The 27,539-nt window shown below is 37.7% G+C and overlaps 1 protein-coding gene across 1 annotated transcript; it reads right to left on the bottom strand.

The window, feature by feature from the left end:
- Positions 1–1,212: 1,212 nt before the first annotated feature.
- On the bottom strand, positions 1,213–27,539 carry TMEM244 (transmembrane protein 244; the record flags this gene model as incomplete). Its single annotated transcript, XM_082855855.1, is given in 9 exon segments — positions 1,213–1,284; positions 1,286–1,308; positions 3,111–3,155; positions 4,726–4,818; positions 4,821–4,847; positions 8,240–8,313; positions 10,183–10,199; positions 10,201–10,269; positions 27,507–27,539. Coding segments are annotated over 9 exon segments (453 nt in total).

Here is a 27,539-nt window from a genome sequence, read left to right as displayed (position 1 = left end):
TGGTGTTGTCAAATAGATAATGAGAATCATTTTAATGAGTAAAAGAAGAAAACCACAGATTATTCTTGTGATCAGGAGAAAAAAAAAAAGAGAAAGATTAATATAATAGTAATTACCTGAGCAGATGGATTCCTAATCCTAGAAATAAACATGCTAATTAAGCTATACTACAGAATGACAAGATATTAAGGTCCTCTGAATCTGGAGACATTCTTTTTTATTTTTATTTTTATTTTTTTTGCGATACACGGGCCTCTCACTGCTGTGGCCCCTCCCGTTGCGGAGCACAGGCTCCGGACGCGCAGCCTCAGCGGCCATGGCTCACGGGCCCAGCCGCTCCGCGGCATGTGGGATCCAGAACCTGTGTCCCCTGCATCGGCAGGCGGACTCTCAACCACTGCACCACCAGGGAAGCCCTGGAGACATTCTTATTCTAATTTACTAGTGTAACTTAATTCTCATTATATTAAAAAGTGCTTAATCAACCAAATCTTTTTTAATTATCAAATTTACTTAGGCAGTTTTAATGTTTCTGTAAATTTCTTCCAAGTGTGAGCTAATATGGGGCAGTCTTTTTCATCAGTGTATTTGTGGTTTGTTCGATACTTGCATTTTTCACAGAGCAAGATTCAGTTTTTTGTATCACTAACAAGACACTCTTCTTTGCGCTTGTCGATGGTGTTTTAATTGGGGAATGAAATATCATAATGCTGACCATTTCCTAGCTACCCTATCCTGCCTTCCTTTAAAGACAAAAAAAATCGTTACTGGTAATTGAGATTTACGGTCCCTTGGCTGATTTAAATGTTACAGATTTCGATACTTCTATAACCAAACATTTTGAAGGAAATTTACAGGAAGAATGGGAATAATGGATGGAAAACAAATGTCTGTGTGAATAAGTAAATGTGAGGCAGAAGCAAGGGAGACAGCACCATTATTTTCATACTTACATGTGCACGAGAAGCTTAAATTATCTAACCAGTAACTGATCAACACAAAGTAGATTTTAAAAGGTTACCTGGGGGCTTCGCTGGTGGCGCAGTGGTTGGGAGTCCGCCTGCCGATGCAGGGGACACGGGTTCGTGCCCCAGTCCGGGATGACCCCGCATGCCGCGGAGCGGCTGGGCCCGTGAGCCATGGCGGCTGAGCCTGCGCGTCCGGAGCCTGGATACAATGTATGTAATAACATAGACAGAATCAGCTGTTCTGTTAAAAATCATCCAGATCTGGATAGATAAGATTATCTTTGAACAAACAGTATGCTAAAGTCTGGTCTCCACATTATCATTGAAATTAAGCCAAATCCTGCAAGTAATGAAAGGGAAGTTTTGGTTAACTACTAATAATGAATAATTCATTGGTGAGATTATGAATAAGAACAATCGTCATGACTAAAATAATGTTCCTGAAACTGACATAGCATTTGAAATAGAGGAGTTTATAGATTCAGCTAAAGTAGAGTAGGTATATATTCTGTGCTGGTAAATTATTGAAATTCAAAACTTCCTTCGGGAATAGGTGCATGGTTCTCTCAAATTAATAGTAAGGAGCTCTTAAAACTCAGAAATTCAAAGGCAAGGAGTCAAAGCACATGCCAAGGAATTTACAATTTTCAATTCTTTTAGTTCCTGAGACCTGCCATTTGTTTGTGTTGTTGTTATTTTAAAATATTCTTTATAAGTTATTTTCCCCCTCTAATTATAAAAGGAAAACATGCTTACTAATGTGGAAAATATTTTTGAGTATCGAAAAGATTTTGAAAACAAGAATTCCACCTACCTGAGCTATTTGGTTTTATAAAAATGCCTTTAGCTCTAATTTCATTGGCCCAATGATTCTTGTTTGTTTTAAAATATTAGTCAGGCCTTACAGGGCTTCCATAAATCTGTTGCTCCTTGCATGGTAGTAACTGCATAACTCCCATGAAAGATAAAAGTCCCTGAGGTAAGAGCCCTTAGTGAATCAGGCCTGACAGGACCACTTCCTCATACAAAGACGCACATCCAATGTGAGACCACAAGATAGAATTTCCAAGATGTTTAGCCACTATTCTCTTATTTTTAAATTGTTAACTCAAAAAAACATCAAAGGCGGCTACCTCAGATATCATTTGGCAACTGTCACCTGAGGAATCCAAACTTGATTATTGAAACTGAAATTGTTACCCAACTATTTTAGCAAATTCTATTAGCTATTTCATTATGCCAAAGTTGACTCGCCTTGTCATCAGGGTTGCATTTGATATGTGACTTAGTTGGCTAGGCCTCAATAAATTTTGTGGTATTGTAAATAAAACCCAAAAGAGAGAAGTTCTTGTTTTTCATAGAGAAAAGATGATTTCCACTTGGGTTCATAAAGCATCTCTTTAGTATCATTTTTCTGATTTATTAAAAATCAACATCTTGGGAAGGCTTATGCAAAATAAAACATCTACGTTCACAAGTGTTTTCTGTATACACTAAACAATATTGGAGAATTATGGATATGCAAGGTAAGTGGAGAATTAAACTCGAGTGAAGGCTGCTAGAAAGTAATATAAATAATACTGGTACTAAAAACAGATAACTCGACTTTAGGAAAAGAATGTGGTAAAGTGCTGCGTTTCCATTACTAAGCATGACAATAATTAGATGAAACCCACTGCCAAGTTTACTGAAAAGAGGAAATCTAAAAATATTTTGTGGTCAGTGTCTGGCTTAATCTAAAGAAAAAGCTTTAGAAAAGCCTACTTCCACTTGGTTAATTTTCTTACTACATATGTGATTGATGAATTCAGTTGTTCAACTGGTGGACAGAAAAGAATTAATGAGATAAAATAGTTTCCCTTCTTCTTGTACTACTATAAAGACAGTAATACTATTCATGTAGAAAGAGAACCAAAAGAATATGTCACAAATATATATCCAGTGTTTTATTCCCTACAATTTTAGAATGATAAAACCCTTGAGTAGTCTTCTGGCCCAATTATCTGACCCACATAAAAATATTTTTATGCCCCCAGTTTATATATAAATATATATTTATATTATATAAGTATCATATATACATATATATATAACACATGGATCTCATATATATATATATATATATATATAATATATATACACCTAAAGCAGCCCACCAATGTGATGTCAAAGGGAATTCCAACATAACTGCAATAGAAAAAAAAAAAGGTCTTGTTCATTTTCAAAACATATATTATTGTTTTACTCATGAAGAAATACTTAAGTTTGGTCAAATCATATCTCCATAACAAAGAGAAATCTTACCCATATTCGTGAAATCAAGTAGCTCCAAAGTTGTACCTAAGTCATTGTCTAGAAAGGTCATTTGTTAAGTCAGGTATTTGAAACTCCTCTCCTAGGAATGAGGCCATGAATTGTCAGATTCTCAGATCAGCTCACAAAGTCGACTTGAAGTAATACGCAGCAGGAATAATCCTAACACCGCCCTGAATCCTCAGTGCCTGGCTCTCTTTGGAGCTCTCAGCGACTTCACTCTGATATCAGATCTATTGAGCAATATTTGTTAAGCGTTTTCTATGTGCCAGGTGTTAGACAATCAACTTGTAACTTTTCTGGATCCAGAAAACCTACTGCCTATCTTGACTTTGAAGACTGAGCCACAGTAGGCTCCCAAACCTTTTTGCAAATATCCCATGGCTGTCTTCCAGGAATACTTAAGCCCCAAAGTGAAACAGAGAATTTGAGATGGGGTTAAATGGTTCTCCAAGCTACTAAAAGTGTTTGCATCTGAGGAAATTGATGCTAGGAGATTGATACACCAGCATTTTCTAATAGCATTGATGTTGAGACGTGGCAATTCATTTGAAAACCGTGTGTTCTTAAGTTGGAGACTGATTATACCCATCAATAGATCAAGGCACTGAAAATATGAGTGATATTTAAGTAGTTAATAAGTAATAACTTTGAATTATAACTTGTGCTTGATTACCACCTATAGTTTGACTAGTATTTTTTTTAATAATGGAATTCAGTAAGAGAGAAAAAGTTACAATAGAAGGGTAAATTTTGAATAAATGGATGAAGGAATGGATGAAACTACCTGTTAGTCAGTAATTTTTACAGGCTAGACACCATGTCAGACACTTTCTCACTCTCACTGAAACTTCACTAAGTATGCCTTAGTTTGTAGAGGAGGTAACTAATGGAAGGGATGCTGTGCCTTGCCTTAAACTACACACCTGATAAAAAGTTAGGACTGCAATTTGAATCCATCTTATTCTGACTTCAAAGATCGCAAGTAGAAACAAAAACGCTTTAGTCTTAGAACTCGGTATTCTTGTTAAAATAGTTGTTGGGAAGTTTGCAAGCCTGTAAATACACGTTTCCTCAGGTCCCAGGTCCCAGTCTTTGGCCAATTTCTGCTCAAGAAAGGATATGGAGGGAAAGTATTCTAAAAGAGGCAAACCCTGTACAACTGATGATGAGTTGAATGAGAAAGGAGAATAGTGAACTGTTACATTTCAGTACACTTTTGAGTTGGAAGATGTAGCTAATTAAAACCTCTCTGAGGAAATGGTAGAAGAACTTGGTGGGGGAGAAGGAGTGAGGGGAGTAGGTGAAGAACTTTCATCTTTCGTTTTTATTATTTAGCCATCAGAGGACACTATGCATACAACGAACTTCTACTCTTATGAATCGATTTAGGTACAACATCCAGATTGAGTACATTTTGTTTCCTTTATTTTATTTTGCTTACCGGTTGAAGTGATGGCAACATGAAGAATAGTTACTGAAATACCATAATCCCAAACCCATTCTTCTACCACCAGAACAAAAAGCAATCTGCAAAGTAGGTGACCTCTGATGAGACTAAAAGAAGTGCAACAAAAGGAAGAATAGAATTATTTGGGATTAGAGCAACTAATAATTCTGAATACAATTAATAACAGAACCACTACAACCTATTCTGCAAAAATATTTTCGTAAGAAATTTTTAATGTTCCATCTCTTAACAGTCCTCATATTTGAATAAGAACTTTTAAAATATTCATCTCTGAATAATTGTTGAACTCATAGAAAAATAACAGTACATAATTTCTGTTTTATATTCTTTATACTTAGCATTTTAGAAGGTAAAAGTTACAACGTAATCAATGCACACCGATCTGTAACTAGATTGCAAATCTCATTTGAAGATATATTAAAAACTAATGAAAAATTCAGCTCTGGGTTTTCAGAAAAAAATGTTAAGAGTTTATTGAACAATAACGTTTCTTTGGTACCAGTTATTGCCTAACTTGGAAATGAGTTCCTTTGTGTCTTTGTAATAAAGTAGTATGTTCAGATAGTCATCTGGGAAACATAACGGATAACCATGGATGAAAGAACGTCTCATAAATGACTCATGTGGATGGAGGTACCCTTCTAAATCCACCAGTTGTTTCAGAGTGCTGTCCCTGAACATGCATAAAGAGTTAGTTTTTACAGGTCAGTGCCACAGATCTCTAAGAGCCTTGAACACGTGAAGAGTCATGTACTTTGATATGGATGTCTAAGACTATGGTGGTTCCAAAGATGAGATCCATCAAACTTTAAAATGACAAATATATGTGATATCCCACCAAGGTCCCTTTATAATGATATCACTTTCCAGAAAAATTACCTTTCTTTCCTTTTAAAACACAGCAAATGATTGGTATGCTCATATAATTTAGGAATTGATCAGTTTAGGCAGGCAAACTCCATATTTTTCAAAGCAAAAAGTAAAACAGTCACATTATGTTTTATTGTGCATAAGCAATTTATTAATGGCATGCCAGCAATTGCCTAGTGGGTGAGTAAGACATGAAGCAAGTAAGCAAGTCTCAGGTGCCAGCCTTTTAAAAGACCTCACACTTATTCCTCTTCAATTCTATTTAATTCAACTCAACAGGTTTCAAAAGTTGAATGGAGAACTCATACTAGCTCCTTTTCTACCATATGGAAATACAATTTCAGTATGTCCACCCTCTAAAATCAAGGCTGTGGAAGGAATTATACAGCAGTATCATATCGACACCAGCTCTTCCCCTCACATTTCCACTCCTGCTTCCACCAGTGGTTCACAGAGCTTCCATGTTATTATAGGGAAATAGAGATGCCTCTTTTACCAGCATTTAGATTTTATAGGTTAACTTGCAGCTGCTTAGAGATAGCGAACAAGCCTTGAACAAGCTGTATTTGCATATATTGATAGAGAAGCATTATGCTTTGTCTATGATATGAGAGACAGCATGATTTAAAGGACGTAGTCCAAAATTTGAAGTCAGGATACCAGTGTTCTAGTCTCACCTTACAGCTTAAGAGTGATATGACCTTGAGCAGGATTTTAACCTTTGGGTTAGTCTGATTCTTCCTCTATAAATTGGGAAATGGAGTACTATCTCATCTACCTCAAAAAATTGTTGAGAGGATTTTATTTTAAGATGAAAGCAGTTTTTAATCTATTCTCTGTGATGCATGGGAAAGATATTAGTAGTCAAATGTCTTAACTGGACTCATACTTTCCAGTGTCCTTGCTAAGCCTGATCTCCTGGGTAACAAAATTGTTGAAACAGACAAGAGCCCTGACCCTCAATACATGCCCAAGGCTTTGAGATTACTCTTACATTTTATCTCCAAGATTAAACAAGTCTGGATTCTCAAAGTAATAACTTTGAAGAGTTATGGCACTTATCTCTTCAAGCCCAAAACTAAAGATCTAATAGGCTAAGGGTTTATTGATATCTTTGTACAAATGTTAGTTGTTTTGAGAGAGGAAAGAACGACATAAACTGCGCCAGGCATCCTGAGGATCTTCACTAATCTCCGCTATGTCAAAACACAGCTTTCTCCAATAAGCCTGTGTCATTGTCCTATCTTTCATTGACTGACTCAAAGGCAAGAGTTAAATAACAGTTGGATTTTAAATCTGTCCCCCTACCCCAAACACACACACAACCCATACTTAACTCTTTCCTGTGACTATTTCTTTATCATTTGTGAATAGGCTTGAAAGAAAAAAGTTAATTCAATCTTCAATAGGGAAATGGATGAAGAGAAATTTAAGATAGAATGTTAGAACTCTTGTATCTCATTAGCATGAAAGTTTCTTGTCCTAACATACGCTTCCTCTATCCCAAATTGAATCAATAATGGCACAAAACAAGGTTACCCATTTGAGGAGGCTGTTCTGAAGCTTTTTATTTAAATTCAGTAGTTTTAGCTGACCAAGTTTCCTATACAAGTCACATTTGGCTTCAGGCAATTTTTGTATATTTGTTTGTTTGTTTGTTTTTGCGGTACGCGGGCCTCTCACTGTTGTGGCCTCTTCGGTTGCGGAGCACAGGCTCCGAACGCGCAGGCTCAGCGGCCATGGCTCACGGGCCCAGCCGCTCTGCGGCATGTGGGATCTTCCCCGACTGGGGCACGAACCCGTGTTCCCTGCATCGGCAGGCGGACTCCCAACCACTGCGCCACCAGGGAAGCCCAATTTTTGTATATTTGTATATTTGTTCCAAAAAATGATGCCCAGTGCTTTTCTAAAGAATTGCACGGTTTGAAGAATCCACAATTCATTTTTAAAAAGGTGGGAAGAAATTTAACGGAATGTTAAGAATAATTATTTCTTCAACAAAAATGGTAAATTTAAAAGAGGTTAATTTTTTCCTAGTATATTCTTTCTTATTTTTCCTTTGCAACAAGTTTTATACTATTTTGGGGAAGGAAAAAAAATCAAACGAAGCAGAAATATACAAAGCAGAAAATGAAAGTCCTCTGTCATTCCAGCTGGGAGATAACAGTTTGTTGCATAATTCTCCAGATTTTTTACCACTGACATGATGTGTTTTACTCTACTCTACAAAAATGAATAATTACACTATACAAACTGTCTTGTAGTCTTCATTTTCCATTTCATATCTCACAAATATCTTTCTACATCAGTATATTAAGCCATTCTTCCTCCTTTCCTTTGAAAAATACTTAATGCACCAAAAATTTACCCATAATATCACCAAATAAAAATTCATATAGTAAAACTATCCACTTGTTTCATCCTGTCCCATCTTTTAGGAATAGTCACTTAAAACATCTTGATGGCACGTTTCCACATGTTTGGAGTCAGATATAGGACACAGATGGCTGAGAAGAAGGCCTGATATTTTTAAAATTTTTATAAAACAAAAACTATTTTGATTTTTGGAGGCATTTAGTTCACTAACGAACAAAGATGGAAAACTAAAACCAATTACCTTTATAATTTGTGTTGAGCCATGAGGGATTTGTTTTGAAGTCAGACGGTGCCAGGACATCCAACACATACACGCTGAAGATGTTACAAATGAACATAGTTCACTCTGGAGGAGGCAGTCCATAACTTTGCACGTCAAGGTTTTGCACGTCAAGTCTTCCCACACAAGGGTAAGTCATCAGCTTTAATCACTTTGTGGCACATTTGAAAACTGGCCGACCTGAATGGCAGCCAAATAACCTCTTTATCCACATTGTCTTCTTTGTCCAATTAAGTCTACTTTGTTCTCCAAGTGGACTTCATTGTATTTGAGGTCTCAGCTGTAATCTTGGAGGGACCTTCTATCAAATGTGGGAGGTAAAAAACTAATACTGTGATGAGGGCATAGACTGGGAAGCAACAGGACCCGGGTTCTAATCCTGACAGTGCTGTTAACTATGAACTTGGGCAGGTTGCTTAACCTCTCTGGGCTTCAGTTTCTTATCTATAACTTGAAGCAATTGATCTCTGAGATCCCTTCCTGTTCTAAAATCTGAGTCTACACAGACATAGAAAACAAAGTTATAGTTACCAAAGGGGAAAGTGTGGGGGAGGGATAAGTTAGGAGCTTGGGATTAGCAGATACACACACTATATATAAAATAAACAACGAGGACCTACTACTGTATAGCACAGGGAACTATATTCAATATCTTGTAATAACCTATATTGGAAAAGTATTTGAAAAAAATATATACATCTGAATCACTTTGCGGTACACAAGAAGCTAACGCAACATTGTGAATCAACTTTATATACTTCAATAAAAAAATAAATAAAACGATTTAAGAATAGAGGAAAATGAAAATTAAATCTGAATCTGTAAACTACATATCTCATACCTTGCCTGAGTTTGTAGTTGCGTGCAGCTGGTCAGTCAGCTGCCTCCTGGAGCTTTAAGGCCCGATTACTTCAAATTTCTCACCTCTGATTCCCATTAACTACAAACCCTTGAAATCCCATGTTCAGAGAACCCTGAATATTCTCAGCTCCTCCCTGCTCTGGGTACTGTCTTCGCCATCTCCAGTCCCAGGCAATAGCTGAAACTGTGGGTGAAAACCAGACTCCTCCTCAGTGGGTTTGCCTGCAAGCAAGCTTCATAACATTATTCCCATTGCGAAAGTCAGTATCATCATTTCCGGGCCCTAATTTGCACATTGAAATTGAAAGGCCCCAATTCCCTGCTTACACAATAAAATTCAATTGTATAAACAATCAACTTCTAGGCAACTCTTTGAAGCTACACATAATGTATTTCAAGGAAATCAACATATTGGCAAGCTAAATTTGTAAAATAAAATTCAACCATAGCAAGACAAGAAAAATTACCTGTAAACATGCCTCACACTTACATAAAAATATCTTTAGAAATACATGTATTACTTTGTCCTCATGATAACCCTCTTTTGGATTATTACCTCCATTTGACAAATGAAGATAACTGAAGTAAGAGAAGCTCTCTGGCTTAGTCACGATAATCCAGGAAATTAGTGAGAACCTGGGCCGGAATGCAGATCTCTTGACTCGCAGTCCAAAGCTATTTCCAATATATATCAGAACATATTTAACTTGGATGTAGATTATCTCTAAATTCCCTTCTGGTTCAAACGTCCTCTGATTCAACATCAGCCCAGGGAGTAATAGCTTCACTTTCTTTCTATGATCATCCTCCAGAGGTAAGAGGAACAATCCTGCCTGGTTCTATTCACTCCATTTCATGATTGTTACTTTTACCATTTTCAAAGGTGACACATTTGCTTATTTTACTTTAAAAAAAATTAAGAAAACATACCATTAAAAATTTTTGCATCATGTATTCTATAAAGACATGTTGAGTATTCAGTATGAACTCCTTTCATATTGTATCTGAACTTTTGAATTGCTTGAAGGCGATGTGCTACTTACTTGAGCATCACCCCAGTACATGCCCAGAGCCACGTAGTACACAGTGTAGAAGAGGATGACACATATGAGAAGGTTCTGCAAAACAACGTGAAGAGAACACAGGGGTGAGCTCCAATAGCCTGGGCTTTTTCACATGGTTGTTGGTAATGAGTCTGACAAACAAAAGACGATGAATGACTGCTAGATAGCGTTGGCTGTTTTGCTTGGAGATCCACGGGGTGGGAAGGACTTCAAAGTACACAATGAAAGTATTGCTGATGGGAGAGGCTGGCATAGTACATATTTGTAGCAAGGATTAATGCAGTACATAAACCCACACCACCTGCTCTCCATCTACCACAACCAAGTTCCTAAGTGCTAATACTTATATTTTTACTTGACCAAATGATTCCAAATCTCAGCTGCCATGATAGTAAAAATATGAGAACGGCTAAGAAATTTTGAAAAGTATAAACATAAAATTACACAGAACAGTTAAACTCCTGTGCAAGAATTTACAGAGTAATTGGCTAGAACACGATAGATGGTCCTGAAATGGATCTTACCACATATGAGACTTAAGAAGGAGACCTCGCAGATGAATGGGGAACAGAGGAATTATTCAACAAATTGTGTTGTGAAAATTGTTTAACTTCTAGATAGAAAATCCCATTAGATTCCAGTCTTGCACGAGACACCAAAATAAACCTCAAATGAATTTAAGGCTTAAATGCCAAGAAACAGAACAGGAGAAAATATCTGCAACATATATCACAGGCAAAGGACTGATATCTATTCAATACAATATATAAACACACAAGAACATAAAAGAGACAGAAAAACCAATGAAAAAAGTGACAAAGTATATAAACAGGCAGTTCATGCGAATAAACATTTTAAAAGCCAATGAGCAATTGAAAATGTGCTGGACCTCACTATTAATCTTTTAAAATACAGTCTTGGGAATATAATAAATATGTTAGCATTTCACATCGGAATTTTTCAGTTTATTCTTTTTCCTTTTGAATCTTTTAAAAAGTCATCATGTTTAGTCAACACTTTACAATTATTCATTTTCTCTGAATAACCAATTCGCCAACTTTACCAAGTCTTTTAATTGGCCGGGGTACAGATGGAGCCCTCCACTACAGGCCAGAAGAGAAGAAAGTTAGCACAGAGTACACCGCAACCAACTGGCTGAAATGGACTAAATTTACAGCTTTACCAAGAACTCACTTCTTCCAACTATAAAAATGGGTTGTCTCTTAGGCCTAAGAGGGCCATAAGAAACCCAGACTGCAGGGTTCTGAGACCTTCAGAACCCCACTCCCACTCTCCCCATCCCCGCGTCATTCTTAGCCCCTCCTACCCTTTGCTCAGCAAGTCCCTTCTCTCTCTGCCCATCATTCTCATCCTCCCTTTGCTCTTTAGTATTTCCCACTCCTTGTCCCTATTCCTTCCTCCCTCATGATCCTTAGTCTCCTCTTATCCTCATTCTTTCCTTTTAAAATTTATTTTACTACTATTTTTCTTGAAATATATTTGACATTTAACCGTGTGTACATTTAAGGTGTATACGTGTTGATTTGATACATTTACATACTGTAATGTGATTGCCATTGTAGTGATAATTAGCACCTCTATCATGTTAGATTATTACCAGTTCTGTGTGTGTAGCTGGAATTATTAATATCTGGTCTCTTTTCAAGTATGACAATTATAATACAATATGATTCTATATTCACTATCCTGCGCATTAGATCTCTAGGACTTATTTACTATTAGCTGTAAATGTGTACCCTTAAACAACACCCCATTTATTTTTTAAGACCTGTATAGCCTTGTGGTTTCGTGATAGCTGACACAACGCTTTTTAAGGGAAGAAGTAAAAGAATGAGTGTAAAGGAGACCTTCTTCCCACAGCTCTCTTTCATTAGAGGATAAAAAATCTTTCCTAGAAGCCCCCATCAGATGTTCCATGATGTCTCGGTGACCTCCACTTCGTCATGTGCTCACTTCCTGAACTACCACAGGCAAAGGGAAAAGCAGTTTACCATGATAGGCTTCGAACATGGGAACTTTGCTCTCAGAGATAGGCACCTACTGCCTTAATACAATAAAAATTAGTTCTTTTAGCAAAGAAGAAAGAAGAGAGGGGTCTGCTGTGGGGTGGGCAACTAACAGTGTCCTCCAGGCAGAGGAATCAAAATGGAAATAACAAAAAGCCCTCACTTGTAGAGAAGATGATTTAGAGGTCAAGAGAAAATATGAAAGCTTTACCTGAGTTGAAAGTCCAGATACTGTGCCCATATTTAAGTTGGATGAATTCCTGCCCAATTATTGAGGTGAGAATCTGCTGAAGGAATATGGTATTATGACAGGGAGCAACCTTGGGGCTTTTGCAGCCTTATAATTTTCTGGAGGGTCACACGTCTTTGGTTTGCTTTACTCTTTATTCTGTACATTAATATCAATGTGTTTTTCTTTTAATTTGGGCATTTAATAGCCTCTAGTTGAAATATTTCTAGACGATTGCTTACTGCATTTCCATGCAAAATAAGATAAATAATACATAATCTCTATACTAATATATGGTCAAACAAACATGAAACTATTCTTATTTCTATGTTAATACTGAAATTTAAATAACATTTTAGTTTTTAAATATACTCACTTGCTATAGAATTTTGCTTTCATAATCCAAGCAGAGGATTGTGCTACATACTTTGAAAACCCACAAATACTAAATCTGTGTAAGATATTTGGAACTATTTTTTTTAATGAAATCATAATTTGTGGGAGAATGTATTTATTGACAAATTCAACATATAGATATACCTACTTTTCCCAACAAATTTATAAAAGACTACATATAAATAAAATGATATAATAATGCATTTTAAAATTGTTTTGAAAGGAATATTTTGAAAAACAAGGCACTCTTTTTGTAAATAATTATTTTTTCTGCCTGAATAATAAATCTAGATTTTCAAATCATAATTTTCCTATAAGCAAATTCAATTGCCTCTGGTTACTTCTGCCTATAATCTGTATTCTGCACAGCCTACAAAAGTAACTTTCTAAAAGGCAATCAGACCATGACATTCCCCTGCTGGCTATCCTTCGATGGCTTCACCCTGTCATCAGGATTCATTCATCCATTTTTTCATTTGACAAATAGTCACTGGACTGGGTGGCAATGTAAGATGAATTGGATGTGGTCTTAGGCATACATACCCAGTGTAGCAGTGTTTTTCAAATGTGTAAATATCAGACTCACCTTGAGGGCCTGTGAAAACAGATTTCTGGGCCCTAGCCCCAGAGTTTCTGAGTCGGTAGTTCTGGGGTGGGCTCCAGGAATTTGCATTTCTAACAACTTCCCAGGGGATGCGAGCACTGCTGCTTCTAAGATGAAGCTTTGAGGACCACTGATCTAGAGGCAAGAATGGTGAACAGCTAAAACACTGAGAGAAAAGTTGGGGGTGAGGAGTGTACAGAGTACTGTGGAAGCTCCAGGGAGACACTAGTATGTGTGGAGGCGGGGTGGCAAGGAATACTTCTCCAGGAGAAAATGTTCAGCAGTAACGTTCATTGAGGGCTTGCTATGTACCTGGCACCATCTATGCATTCTCATGAAATCCTCATAAAAATTCTGAAAGGCAAGTCTATTCATTTAGTTCAAGTCTATTATTTTTTTTTTTTTAGAGAGAAGAATCATGAGGCTCAGAGAGGTCTACTTACTATTTCAAAGTTTGTCAGTAAATTGCAGAGCTGGGATTCAAAGCCTGCTCTCTAACTCTTCACAGTTATGCTGGGATGACGGTGAGGGGTTTTGCTTGAGGCAGGAGAAGCACCTGCAAAGAGGTGGTGGTGGGGAGGGTAGGGAGAGAGTTTAAAGAGTTGGGGTCAGATCATGAAGGGAATTTTATGCTGTGATGAGGCACTTCCAATGTCTCTGAAGGCCAAGGGGAGACTGAAAGATTTAAGAAGGAGCAGTATAGACTGGAGAGGGGCCATTAAGCACTGAAAGAAATAACTTTGTGACATGATAGAGGTGTTAGCTAATGCTCCAGTGGTAATCATATTGCAGTATATAAATATATCAAATCAACTTGTTGTGCCCCTTAAACCAACACAGTGTTGTATGCCAATTATATCTCGATTAAAAATGCAAAACATAAAATAAAGTAAATGGGTTTGTAATACTCTAAGCCAGTGGTGGAGATGGAGAAGAAGACAAATGTGCGAGCTAGTGAGGAAACAGAATCAACAAGTTGTGGAGGTTAAGGGAGAGGGGCAGTCGATCTAGCCCCATTCTGTCCAACAGATTTCTATAAATAAATCATACATATTCCATAAATAAATAGATATTTATAATGCAAGCCACATGTATGTCATTTAAATTTTTCTATTAGCCACTTTCATAAAAGTAAAAAAAAAAAGGATGGAACTAATCTTAATAGCATTTTATTTAACCCAATATATCCAACATATAATTTCAACATATTTTAAATATTAAAAGTTATTATTATTTGTTTGTTCACAGTACATCTTAGAATCCCGGAGTGCATTTTACTTACAACACATCTCAACTTGAACTAGTCACTTTTCAAGTGCTCCACAGCGATGTGTAGCCAGTTGGTACTGTATTAGACAATGTGGCTCTAACCATTGCCTTTCCTTCCAGCCTTATCCCCTCAACCCTGTCCCAAACACTTGAGAGTCTAACTACACTTACTATTTATTGTGGGATTATTATGTGCCAAGCACTGTACCCATAGTTTCTCATTTTATCCACCCCTCCCCCTACCCCACCATTATGGATTTGGGTAACTATCATCTGTATTTCACAGATTTAGAAACTGAGGCAAAGAGAGGTTAAATTTATCCCAGCTCATGTAGCCTGTGTCAGGGCTCCAGTGCAGATTTGCTGGACATCAGAACTCTCTTCACCCTGGGCTGTCCTGCCTTCCACATGGTAGGCTTGAAATAAAAGCATGTTGAATAATCAATTCTAGTTCAACACTTTCTTTTTAAAATTATGGAAACTGAGACTTGGATAGGTTCAGTGAATGGCCCAAAGTCATACCATTATTTAGTGCCAGAGGTGGGTTAGGAAAAAAATGGTATTGAATTACCAAAGGAAAGGCACTTAATAGTGCTGCCCAAATGACTGAACACATAACTTCATTCTGGTACAGATATTATTAGCGCACTTTAGGAAAATCCAATATATAAGATCCAGAATTTGTGGCAGTCTCAATATATAGCTAGTGCCAAAATTTTTATTTATTCTTTTTTTCTTTTGCGGTACACGGGCCTCTCACTGTTGTGGCCTCTCCCATTGCGGAGCACAGGCTCCGGATGCGCAGGCTCAGCAGCCATGGCTCACGGGCCCAGCCGCTCCGCGGCATGTGGGATCTTCCTGGACCGGGGCACGAACCGCGTCCCCTGCATCGGCAGGCGGACTCTCAACCACTGCACCACCAGGGAAGCCCTATTCTTTTAAAATATATATTTGGATCCTGAATCAAACTATTAAAAATATATTTATGTGACTTTTGGCTATGTGAAGTTGACTGGCTATTTGATGTTAAAGAATTCTGGTTAATATTTTAAGGTGTTATCATGGTATTGTGATTTTTGGGGGGGGTCCTTATTTTTAGAGGTATATACAGAAATACTTGCAGATGAAATAATATGATTTCTGAGTTAGCCTCAAAGTAAAAGATGGGAGAATAGGTGGGGGTGTAGATGTAATGAGATTGAATTTGGTTGATAATTGTGAAGCTAGGTGATGGATAAATGGAATTCATTCTATTTTTACATTTGCATTAATACACTTATTTGTTCATAATAATTTTGTAAAAAGTTCTCAATAAATTTATTTAACCAGTGAACATCTATACAGACTTAAAAATATTATTTTATTAATAAAAAACTGAGGAACATCCCTATTCCCTAGGGGATGGTGTAGGGGGTCACCCTCGTTTAATATCTATATGTGCCAAGGGCCGAGCTAGCGGCTTTGCAAACCTCGTTTCCTTTAATCCTCACAACACCGCCCAATAGGAAGTCTTATCCATAATTTATGGTAAGAAAAAAAATGCTGGCGCTTTGCCTTGTGTGCCCCTCTGGGGTCAAGGACACCACGGTTTCAGGGGGTTTATGAGTATGTACTCTGGACCATTGAGACGTGGGGAAGAGAGTCACTGGGCAGTTCCACAGACTCAGCAAAGTCCCAGGGACTGGAGGGCATGTCGTTCTGTTGGATTCTCCAAGGCAATCAGGAGGCATTTAGCTAAACGTTGTATCTTTCTTTTGGTTGCATTCCTGCTACAGCAAACCTAATTCTTCGGTTTCACACACACACACACACACACACACACACACACACACACTCATTTCTCAATACTGTCTTGTACCTTTGTGAAGGCCACTCTTAGGTACTGCTGTTTACTTTGTGTTCACCTCCTCTTTGGCACTCTAGCCATACTTAAGTATCGATACTTTCTGTTCCTAGGGAAGTCCAATGATATCCCCTTGTCTAAAATTAACTCCTCCTCTCTTTGGAAAGCTAACTCCCACTCATCTTGTCAGGTCTCAGCTGAGACCTCAGTTCCTCCAAAAAGCTCTCCCTGGCTTATTATTCTCTGTCAGGTGCTCTCTAGCACTCTTTTGTCCCTAACATAGCCCTCATTAGTGTGAATATGGGTAGCAATTGACTGTAACTGGAGATTTAGCAGAGGAAAGTTGTATTCATTTGAGGTTTCAGAATCCTGCCAGACCAGGACCAGTGTCATTGTAAGGACTAGACTGGGACCAGGCAGAGTATGAGTATGTGCAGGTGACTCCCTGAGGACTTCAGTGGAGCCTGAGCGCTCTAACTGCATAACTCACTCAACTGTCTTGCCAGATCCTATACTGGTTTGACTGGGAATAATTCAAAAAAGAAAACCTACTCATTCCATCCTTCCGATTGATAGCCACCTTTCACTCTTCTCTTCATTTGTCTCTTAAATTTCTCTTATTGTCCATTTGATAACACTCTGATGGGATGTCTTCCACATGCTGTTTTATGGAATTTCTTCATGGAATTGCTAAAAGATACGATACCTAATTGCTCTACGATACCCCATTTCATCTAGGAGGAATTGGGAGGGAAGGGATGTGTCCATTTATGCTCACTAATGTATTTTTAGTGTTTGCCATGGTTCCTGGCACATAGTAGGTACTCAAGGAAATGAATTGAATGACTCATTATGGTCTTAGGGTTAATAGACGCATGGCTGACTTTCAGTCTGCACACGAGTTGTTTAAGGAGTATCCATTATTATTAGTCAGGGCCCAGACCGCAAAGAACATCGCCTTGTATAACAGCAATCTTTGAGTACAATGAGATAGTAATCAATCAGCAGATGATTATCAAGTATTGATATTGTGCCCAAAGCTGTTTCAGACATTCTGGCATTACAAAGGAAGTGAGGCAGATAAAATTATCATACTGTAAACAATTAGAACAAGCAAGTATATCCAACATTTATATGACCATTTAAAGTATACTTGTACTATATAGATTAGCTCACCCTTCAAAATAAACACATGAGGTAGGATTATAATCTTATAGATAAAGAGGGGTTCAGAGAAATTAAGGATATTCACAAAGCTGGTCACTGGTAGAGTTGCGATTTTATACCAAGTTTATTAACTCTGAGGCAGAAATTAAACTTTATGGTTATGATTATAAGGGCAAAACTACCTCACAGAAGAGAGATAACCTAGGTTTCATAAAGATATAGACTGTAAGAATCATAATGGTCCACACTCTTCATATTTCATATCAGCCTACCTGTCCTTTAAGTGGTCCTCAAATTTTATTGTTCTTAAGAAATACAAAGTGTTTGCATGTGAAAAGTACAAATTCCTCATACCCCATACCTTATATATTCGGATTCTGTAGATAGTGGATAGGACCCAGGTGCTTGCATTTTAACAAATCTCTCAGATGATCCCAATGCAAAGATCTACTGAGGACATAGGAACGAGCTCAGGTGATAAACAGAAACCTAGCTTTCTCCTGTAGTTTCCTCCTGAGGCAGAATTTCTTAATGGGAATTGGATGGACAGCTAAGAAAACTGGATTCCTGAGGTAAATGGACAAGATGGACATGAGACAAATTTCCAATGGAAGTAAAGAAATAAAATCTTTTACTTCACTATTAATAAAGAAACGCACACTAAAACAATGAGACGATACTGAGCTCCTACCAAGTCAGCCAAAATAGTTTTCTTTTTTGAAAAAGAATAACTTGTTCTGGTGAATAAAATCTTCACTGTTCTAGACTGCTGATGTGAGTGGAATTTAGTGCAAGTCTATTAGAAAGCAATATATCAATATGTATTTTCAAAATACATACTGTGATTCTGAACCCAAATATATATTTCTGGTAAGAAATAAAAAGTCTGAATGGTGTTTGTCTTTACATGGTAAAAGCATTTCTTCTTTTATTACTGTATTTTTAAAGTTTTAATGAAAGAACGTAAGAAACCTAGTCTCTAGCAGTTACAGATTGCTAGATTGTGGCAAATTACTCAGAGTGATATTTTATCTGTAAAATTAAGTGGTGGTGTTTTTAACCCTTTTGCACTCATTATCTTGTTGAAGAGCTAATGTAAACTATGGACTATGCAGAAAAATAGATATGCTCACGTATACACAAAAAAAATGTGTGCAAATTCAATGTTGTTAAGAACCTCAGAAGCCCACTGTGGATCCCAGATTAAGAATTCCTAATCTTGAAGGATAATTCTAACTCTAACTATACAGGCATCATTTAAGTGCATTTAAAATTCTGTAGGGGAGATATCATCCCCATCCCCATTGAAGAAGTAAAGAAAGCATCAACCTACTCATCATATCAACAACTATGGCAGATGCTGCAAGCTATATAAATATTATTTGTAGGATAGTATTTTAAATTATATTTCAAATTTCAATATGTTCATTACGCTCTTTCTCTAGTTGTAGGTAACAGAAAGAGCATGCCCTCTTAATGGTTATAATTGAAAAACTTTCAGAATCAATTGAGAAAACTTTTAGTAGCTGCTCAGCTATACTTTGCCACCATTCAGGACCTACAGCAACTCAGAAGATAAGCACACAGTGGCACTGGAGACCCAATACATGCTTAGGACTAAACTCTTCTGGTCTCTGTTTCTCTCTGTGTTTTTCCTCTTAACGCTTCTCTCAACTAATCAACTCCCTCTCATGGAAATACAAAAAGAGAGAGAGAGAGAGAGTCAGGGAGGGAGGGAGGGAGGGAGGGAGAGAGAGAGAGAGAAAATCTGACTAGATAAACCAATCACTATCTGATATATGGCAGCCTGGTTGGATTGAGCGTTATCAGCAGGTGCTGATGGACAGTGGGTAGTTGGCTGGGCTGTGGATGGGGTTGTCTTTGAGTCAAATGAACTTCTCTAAAGCAAACAGGCATGTCCAATTATAGAGTTCACGTCATACGAAGCATGGCAACCTATGTAAAAGGTACCCCACAAATGGGGACAGTATCTAGAATACTTCCCAGAAATAGGCAGAGTAACCAGCAGGCCTCTCATGTATTTGCTGCTGTTACACTATTAGTAAGACAAACATCTGGAAAACAAGGTTCGATATAGACTTTTAAAAAACTATATGATAGTGTTGGTTACCAAGATTGAGGTAGTTCTGGCAGGTAGGGGAAGATGAAGTAAATTCTCTTGTTTTCATGTACTGGTTAGCAGTTTTCAGTCAATTCAGGCCTTCACAATTTCTTTCCTAGCTTCTAAAGTTCAAAAGGTTCAAAAATACTAAAGAGGCCCCAGCTGCCTCTTTGATTTTCTAAATTCTAGCGATTATTTAAATAATATACATTCATTAATTCAGTCCCCAAAGTATTTGGTAAAAATATAAACAAATCTGACTGTCAACCTAAGAGTCATTGTGGAAAATTTGGAAAACAATAACATGAAGCAAAACAACAACAACAACAAAAAAACAACCCCATAATTCATGATTCAAACAAATCTAGGTTAAATTGCTATTCAACAACAAATTGCTATCAATTCCTTTGGTCAACATCTGTAGCTTACAGTGATTGGAAGTCAGCGGAGGCTTTAGGCCTCTCTCCCATATCCTCAATTCAGTGTCTAAAAACTATAAATCTGATAGGAAACGTGAATGTCTTAATGGTGTTTGTCTTTAGATGTGGAAATCATGGGTATTCCTTTCTCCCTTTTCTGTATTTCATAAATTTCTAATGAAAGAAAAAAACCAGATTTCTGTATGTTACAATAATAGCAAGTCCTTCTTAAAACTGTGCCAAATATACTGGCATTTATTAGCAAACAAACAAAAGATATTTATGCAACCTGTTTGGAAAACTTGGGGAAGTTCCACTCTCTGTCTCTTTGACAAACACCTTGGGTTTGTCGGGTTTACTCTGAGGCAGTCACAGTGACATCTTGAAGCCAGAATACCTACCCTGGCCAGATCAGTTGACAGATTCCTCCAGGAAGTAGGGGTACAATACAAGAACATGGAGCTCTAGATACTGGTGCTTCTCTGATGGTATTTAGGTTACTGAACTTCCCAGATTCCATAACCTTGTTCAGGTAAGGATAGCGAGGTGTGCTCAATTTTGCATATTTTGACAACATTCATTTCACCAGTGGAAAAAAATAACTTGTTCTTATGTTCATTAACAAAGTCTTTGGGATAGGTTTTAATAGTAATTTTTGAACTGCCTGATAACCTCTTCAAGTGCAGATTCCTGATAGGGATATTTCAGATGCTAAACAATAGATACTGGGACGTAGCACAGCATTCATCTATGCACACAGATCTCAAACTATATTATACCAAGGTATTTTGTGTTTCACACAAAAACATATTTTCAAAATAAATCTTTTTTATATTAATATTCATATTTTCCCCTTTAAATGGCTCAAAACTTAACTACAGCCTTTGCAAAAAAGATGACTAGGTCTAATATGAGAGGGTAAAGTGAAATTGAAACATTTATTTCTCAATGGTAAAAAGTAAAAATAAAATTTTCAAAGAATTTTTTTCCCAAACTCTCAGATGAGCAAGGACATTTCCTATATAGCCACAAAACTATTATCATACACAAGAAATTTTACATGGATACAAAATATGATTCATATAGAGTCCACACTGAACTTTCTCCAATTGTCCTCAAAATCTGAAGAACCTAGAATCAATTAAATTTTCACATGTTACATTTGGTTGCCATAGCTCTTTAGTGTCATATTCTGAATTTGTCTGATAGTTTCCACATGATTAGAGTCTCTGGGGAAGGATTCTACACAGGTAACACTGTGTATTTCCCAAGTGTCTCATGAGGAGATACATAATATCACTTTGTCTCATTATTAGTGGTGGTCAATTTGATCACTTGGTAAAGGTGATGTCTGCCAGATCTCCCTATTTTAATTGTACAGTTAATCTTTTGCAGTTGATAAGTAATCTGTACGGCTGCACTTGAGACTATGTGAATGCCCTGCTTCTTCAAAACTTTTTACCCATTAGTTTTTCACATCCATTGATAGACCTTGTCTGAATCAATTATTTACACTGGTGTTGTAAATGGTGATTTTCTCATTTTATTTTTTCCTCTACATATTAGTACACACTCGTCTATAATTTCCCTTCCTACCCTTGAACTTATGTATTTATTATTCATCTATTTTTGGTAACATGTTCTTTTTTACATTTTCAGTATGTTAAAATGCATTAATACCATGATTTTTGTTGATGCTAAAACTGTCCCAAATTTGACCACTTTGAGCACTTATATCTCCAGTGTTCATTTTATGTATCCCCATCATTTTATTTGTACTTCTTTGCTTTCCCTCACAATCTGACATTCCAGTGAGATACTGCCTTTTTCATTACTATATTTCCATGTGATTTTTCATCTGCCTGTGAGCTTTCTATTCTTTCCCATTACTTTCTCTTTCTATCTATTCAAGGATCAGTATCACAGTTTTTGTTTATTTTTTTCGGTATGCGGGCCTCTCACTGTCTTGGCCTCTCCCGTTGCGGAGCACAGGCTCCGGACGCGCAGGTTCAGCGGCAATGGCTCACGGGCCTAGCCGCTCCGCGGCATGTGGGATCTTCCCGGACCGGGGCACGAACCCCTGCCCCCTGCATCGGCAGGCGGACTCTCAACCACTGCACCACCAAGGAAGCCTCAATATCACAGTTTTAATTACAGAAGCTTATAGTATGTTTTAATAAAGTCATCCCTCATTGTTCATTTTTTAGGGTTCTCATGGCTATTTTTATGTTTATTTTTCCATATAAACTTCAAAAATCTATTTGAATAGCTACATAAAGTAATCTTTTGTTTTTCTTATTACGATCATGCTAGATTTATTAATAAGGTGGGAATAAATGATAGCTTTATGTTTACTCATGCTATCCCAAAACAAGAAAAATCCCCAAATTTATGCAAATTCTTTTATATTTTTCAAAAGTATTTTAATTTTTCCTCACATAGATTTTACACATTTTCTATTAAGTTATACTTAAATGAATTCTCTTTTTGCTACTAATGTAAACTGAAGTTTTATCTTCTGTTACATCACCTAATCAGCTACTGTTTAGGTATAAAAAGGCTTATGATATTTGTTTTTAGTTTAATATTCTGTTACTTTTACTGAATTTCTAAAAATTATATTAGTGTTTTCAGTCTTGTATTTTTCCAAATATACTGCAATATCATCTGTAAATAGAGATAGTTTCACTTCTTCTATTCTAATCCTCGTGGCTCTATTGTTTATTTGAGTCTGATTGCATTGACTCGTGCCTCTACTACACTTTTATTATTATTTATTTACTGATATAAAATTTTAATGAATACAAAAAAATAGTAATTACAGGACTATAGTCCTAATTAATACAGGTGAAAAAATTCTTAACAAAATATATAGCAAATTAAATCCAGAAAAAAGTAAAAATAATAAAATATGCATCACTGAATTTTGTTAGAGGAAAAAATGGCTGAGTGGACCTAGGGAAACAATCAGCTCTCACTCCCACAGTCTGTTTTCCTCTCTGCAGCCAGAGAGAGCCTGTAAAGACCTGAGCTGGGCCACCTCCCTCCTCAGTAAAAGTCTTCTATGGCTCCCACCACCTTCAGAAGGCCCAGCTCCTCAGGTGCCATTCCACAGCTGATGCCCGCCCACCTGCTCTCTGGTCCCAAGAGACACAGTTAGACTTGGCGGTTTCAAGAACTTTCTCAGTTCAGCGTCACATCCAAGCATAGGCACATGCTAGTTCTTGTGCCTGGAAGCCCTTCCTTACCTCATCCTACTGTACGGTTCCAGAAATTAGAAGCGCTCCACACAATCCCTGGTCTCGATTGAGGAGGACCAAGGGCCAAGAATGACTCACCTCTCGGTACCCCAAACTCTAGGGCAGAGACAGCGGAAGGCGAAAAGTCCGAGGACGACAGCATCCTCTACATCCGGGCCCGGAGGCTAGTAGGACGAGGCTCCTAGTGGCTGGCAGCCCGAAGCCCACCCACTCACCAGCTTCCAGCTCACTGTAGCCCGCCCACCCTGTGAACTGGGCGGGACCTGGGCGGGGCCTTCAAGCTTAGTGGATCCCCCATTCGTTTGGCCCTGGTCGGGGCGTGACCTAGGCTGACCTACGCTTCGAGCCTCTGTTTACCGCGTGTAAAAGGCACGCAAGGCCCGGGCGCCGCCTTCAGGTCCCTGGAGGAAGGAGGGTCGGTACGGAGCAGGGAGAGCAGCAGGCGGGAGTCGCGGCTCCTACAAAGGCGCAGAGGTTGGTCCTATTCTCTTCCTCCTCCTTCCTTGCTGCACGCCTACTAGCCGCCTGGGAAGCAGCCCCACCCAGGTCTCAGGTGTCCACCAAAGTGGTTCACTGATTCCCCGCCCCTGCCATACACACACACACCAGCCACTTCTAATATATTTTTAAATAGTAGTGGAGTTAGTGGGTATCCATGACTTGTTTTTGGCCTTAATGTGAATGCCTCTAGTCTTCGCTAGTAAGTAACATACTGACTTTAGGACTGCATTTTGTGTGTGTGTGTGTGTGTGTGTGTGTGTGTATGTGTGTGTGTGTAGTTATAATCATATATTAACACTAAAGAAGAAATTGTTCAGCTCCTATTCAACATTTTATTCAATGTTTTGATAATGAGGAATGGTTGTTAATTTTTGTCAAAGGCCACTTTAACATCTGTGAAGATGATCATATGATTTTCCTCTTAGATTTTTGGAATAATATCACCTGGTCATGCTATTTAATTTTTATGATGAATTCTTGGATTCTATTTGCTCATATGTTATTTAGATTTTTATTTCCGTACTCATAAGTGAGATTGATCTATAGTTTATTTTTTGTGCTATCTTTATAAGGTTTAGATGACAATATAATTCTTGTTTCATAAAAGTATCTTGTGGCTTTTCTTCTTTTTCTATACTCAGAAATAATTTAAGTAAGTTGAAAGTATACTATCTTTGCGGATTTAGGGGGATTCCCTTGCGAAAACTGGGCCTAATCCTTTTATAATAACCTTCCCCATTTATTCTATGAAAACTGGAAAACATTATGTGATTCTGCAAAGCAGAATGTTCCAACCAACTCACAGCTTTACAGAGCAAATGTCTTATGTATTCTTCAAGGTCTCACTCATATATCATATTCACACTCCACCCTTCACTCAAGGACAGAATCAATCCCTCCTTATTTATTTATTTATTTTTTAAAATTTATTTATTTATTATTTTTGCCTGCGTTGGGTCTTCGTTGCTGAGCGCGGGCTTTCTCCAGTTGCGGTGAGCAGGGGCTACTCTTTGTTGCAGTGCGTGGGCTTCTCATTGCGGTGGCTTCTCTTGTTGGGGAGCATGGGCTCTAGGTGCACAGGCTTCAGTAGTTGCAGCACAGGGGCTCAGTAGTTGTGGCTTGTGGGCTCTAGAGTGCATGCTCAGTAGCTGTGGCGCATGGGCTTAGTTGCTTAGTTGTGGGATCTTCCTGGACCAGGGATCAAACCCGTGCCCCTGCACTGGCAGGCGGGTTCTTAACCATGGCGCCATCAGGGAAGTCCCCTCCTTATTTCTTTTACATTCTTATTTCTTTTACATTCATAGCATTATGCATATGTCTTACAGATTTGATCACATGTTGTAGCATACTTATTTATGGAGGTGACCATGTCTCTAGACTCTCAAAGACAGAGACACCAATTTATTCATGTTTGATCCTCAGCCACAGAATATTGCTTAGCCCTTGGTAAGTGTTCAAGAAATATATTTTGAATAATAATGAATGAAGAAAAGGAAAAAAAAACAATGACAGCCCACTTTAAAAAATAGGTAAAGTCTCATAGGGGTTTTGTATTCAGAACACAAGTAAGATTCCTAGCATTAAGTACTATATGTGCTCAACAGGTAATAACTTGTCCCCATGTGAAAGCCTGCTGCTTGGTTCGTTGGACAATTCCTAGAGAAATCATGAGATTTCTCTCTTGCCTGTAGTATCAAAGCACAGTATCCAGCCTACTGATGGTAGTTCACTATGAAAATGTCTATAGGGATGAAATTCTCCAATTGGGGTCAACAACGATAAGGAAATGCAGGCCATGTGTTGTGCCTCTGAGACTTTTTACATGCAACATTTGTTTTAGAATTATAGTTTCACATTAGCTGAATATAGTTTTGAAATGTGTCTTCCACTGGAATTCTGAAAAACAATGTGTTGTATCCTGAACAACAACTTAGCAATTCTCATACCTGGGCTTTCTTCCCAGTTCCTGTGCTATTTCCCCAGACAACAAATTAATTAAATGGCCTTTGGCCATAACTCTTTCCCTTGAGTCAGCTTTTCTCTCATTTAAAGTGTAGAGATAGGAGGGATTTAATTAGCCCAATGCTTGGCACATTGCACGCACTCCATAAATGTCTGTTGAGATTTGGAATTCTCTTTAGATGAAGGTCAGTTTTGCTATTACTATTAATTTATGAGCATATCAGTAATTCCTGTGCTGATAATATTGACGGTGAACAAGGACTTAAGAAAAGTTAACTCATAATTTACAGGAATCTATCATGAAAATTCGGATTTTCAACAACTCTCCCATTTTGAACGTATTCACTATTGGTTTAATGTTCTAAGGCTGTGATTCTACGTATAAAGCTCTGGGATTTTAAAAGAGTGAAGAACTGCAGCAATTACCTGGATATTTCCACTGGAGAGAGAGAGAGAGAGAGAGAGAGAGAGAGAGAGAGAGAGAGAGTGTGTGTGTGTGTGTGTGTGTGTGTGTGTGTGTGTGTGTAAGCCCAGACTAAATATAAAGTCTTCATTCTTTATGTAAGCTACTTAAGGGAAAGGATATTGTCTTAATTTTTATCTCTACAGCAAAGTTATTATTGCTAGTTCAAATCCAAAACTATGCATAAATTATGAACAGTTTAAAATCCTCTTAAAAATAAGTTTTTAAAAAAGACTTTGCCTAACATATTGTTTTTACTGATGTAGAAGATTGTTCTTAGCTGTTGCCACACTTAACATTTCTTACTGACGATCTATGCTATGATGATGGCAGTAAGCAGAAAAAGCTTAAGGAAATACACACAGCGCTGATATTTTACTGAAATGAGTGTAGCACTAATTCATAATCATAATTCAATTTTTAAGTAAAAATCAGACTTTCCAGAGTGTCATTCCCTTAAGGCTGAATGTTTATAGGCCCAAAGCCTATGTGAATTTACACAGCTGTTTTGAGGCTTTGCATATTTCCTTGTTTTAGGTGCTTTGATTTTTTTTTTAAAGGGGCATTTTTATACTGAAATAAAACACAACTGTTAACACCAGCCTCAAGGGAAAAAGAAACTAACAAACCTACAGCTTAAAATGTTTCAATATTTTGCCTTTAAAATCTTGTATCCTTTAGAAATTGGAAAAGTAAAAGCCACCCCCTGCCAAAAAAAGACTGAGGACAAACTGTCATGATTTCAGAAAATGATAGCAGAAGTGCAAGTGTTAATACTAGAAAGTTTGCCTGTAAGTAAAATGGTACCTCCGTAACAGCCCCTATTTAAATGTTTTTTAATCTTTCCTTGGGCACGGGTGCCTCTATATTGCCACCATTACCACACAATGCGAGCAGTACTGCAGAATGTTTTCTGCATGGTACCCAGCCAAAAGTGAAACAAGTTGCCTACAGACAGAGAGGCCATTTATAGAACATATTTGCTCATACCAGCGCTAGGCAGTAACTCAAAGGCAATGCAAAGAAGTCATTTCTCTTTACCTTGCTGGGTGCCACTCTGACCTGGAGAGCCAT

The sequence above is a fragment of the Leucopleurus acutus genome, assembly GCF_964270905.1.
Source record: "Leucopleurus acutus genome assembly, chromosome: 15".
NCBI classification, from domain to species: Eukaryota; Metazoa; Chordata; class Mammalia; order Artiodactyla; family Delphinidae; genus Leucopleurus; species Leucopleurus acutus.
This window is presented reverse-complemented; position numbering and strand designations above follow the sequence as displayed.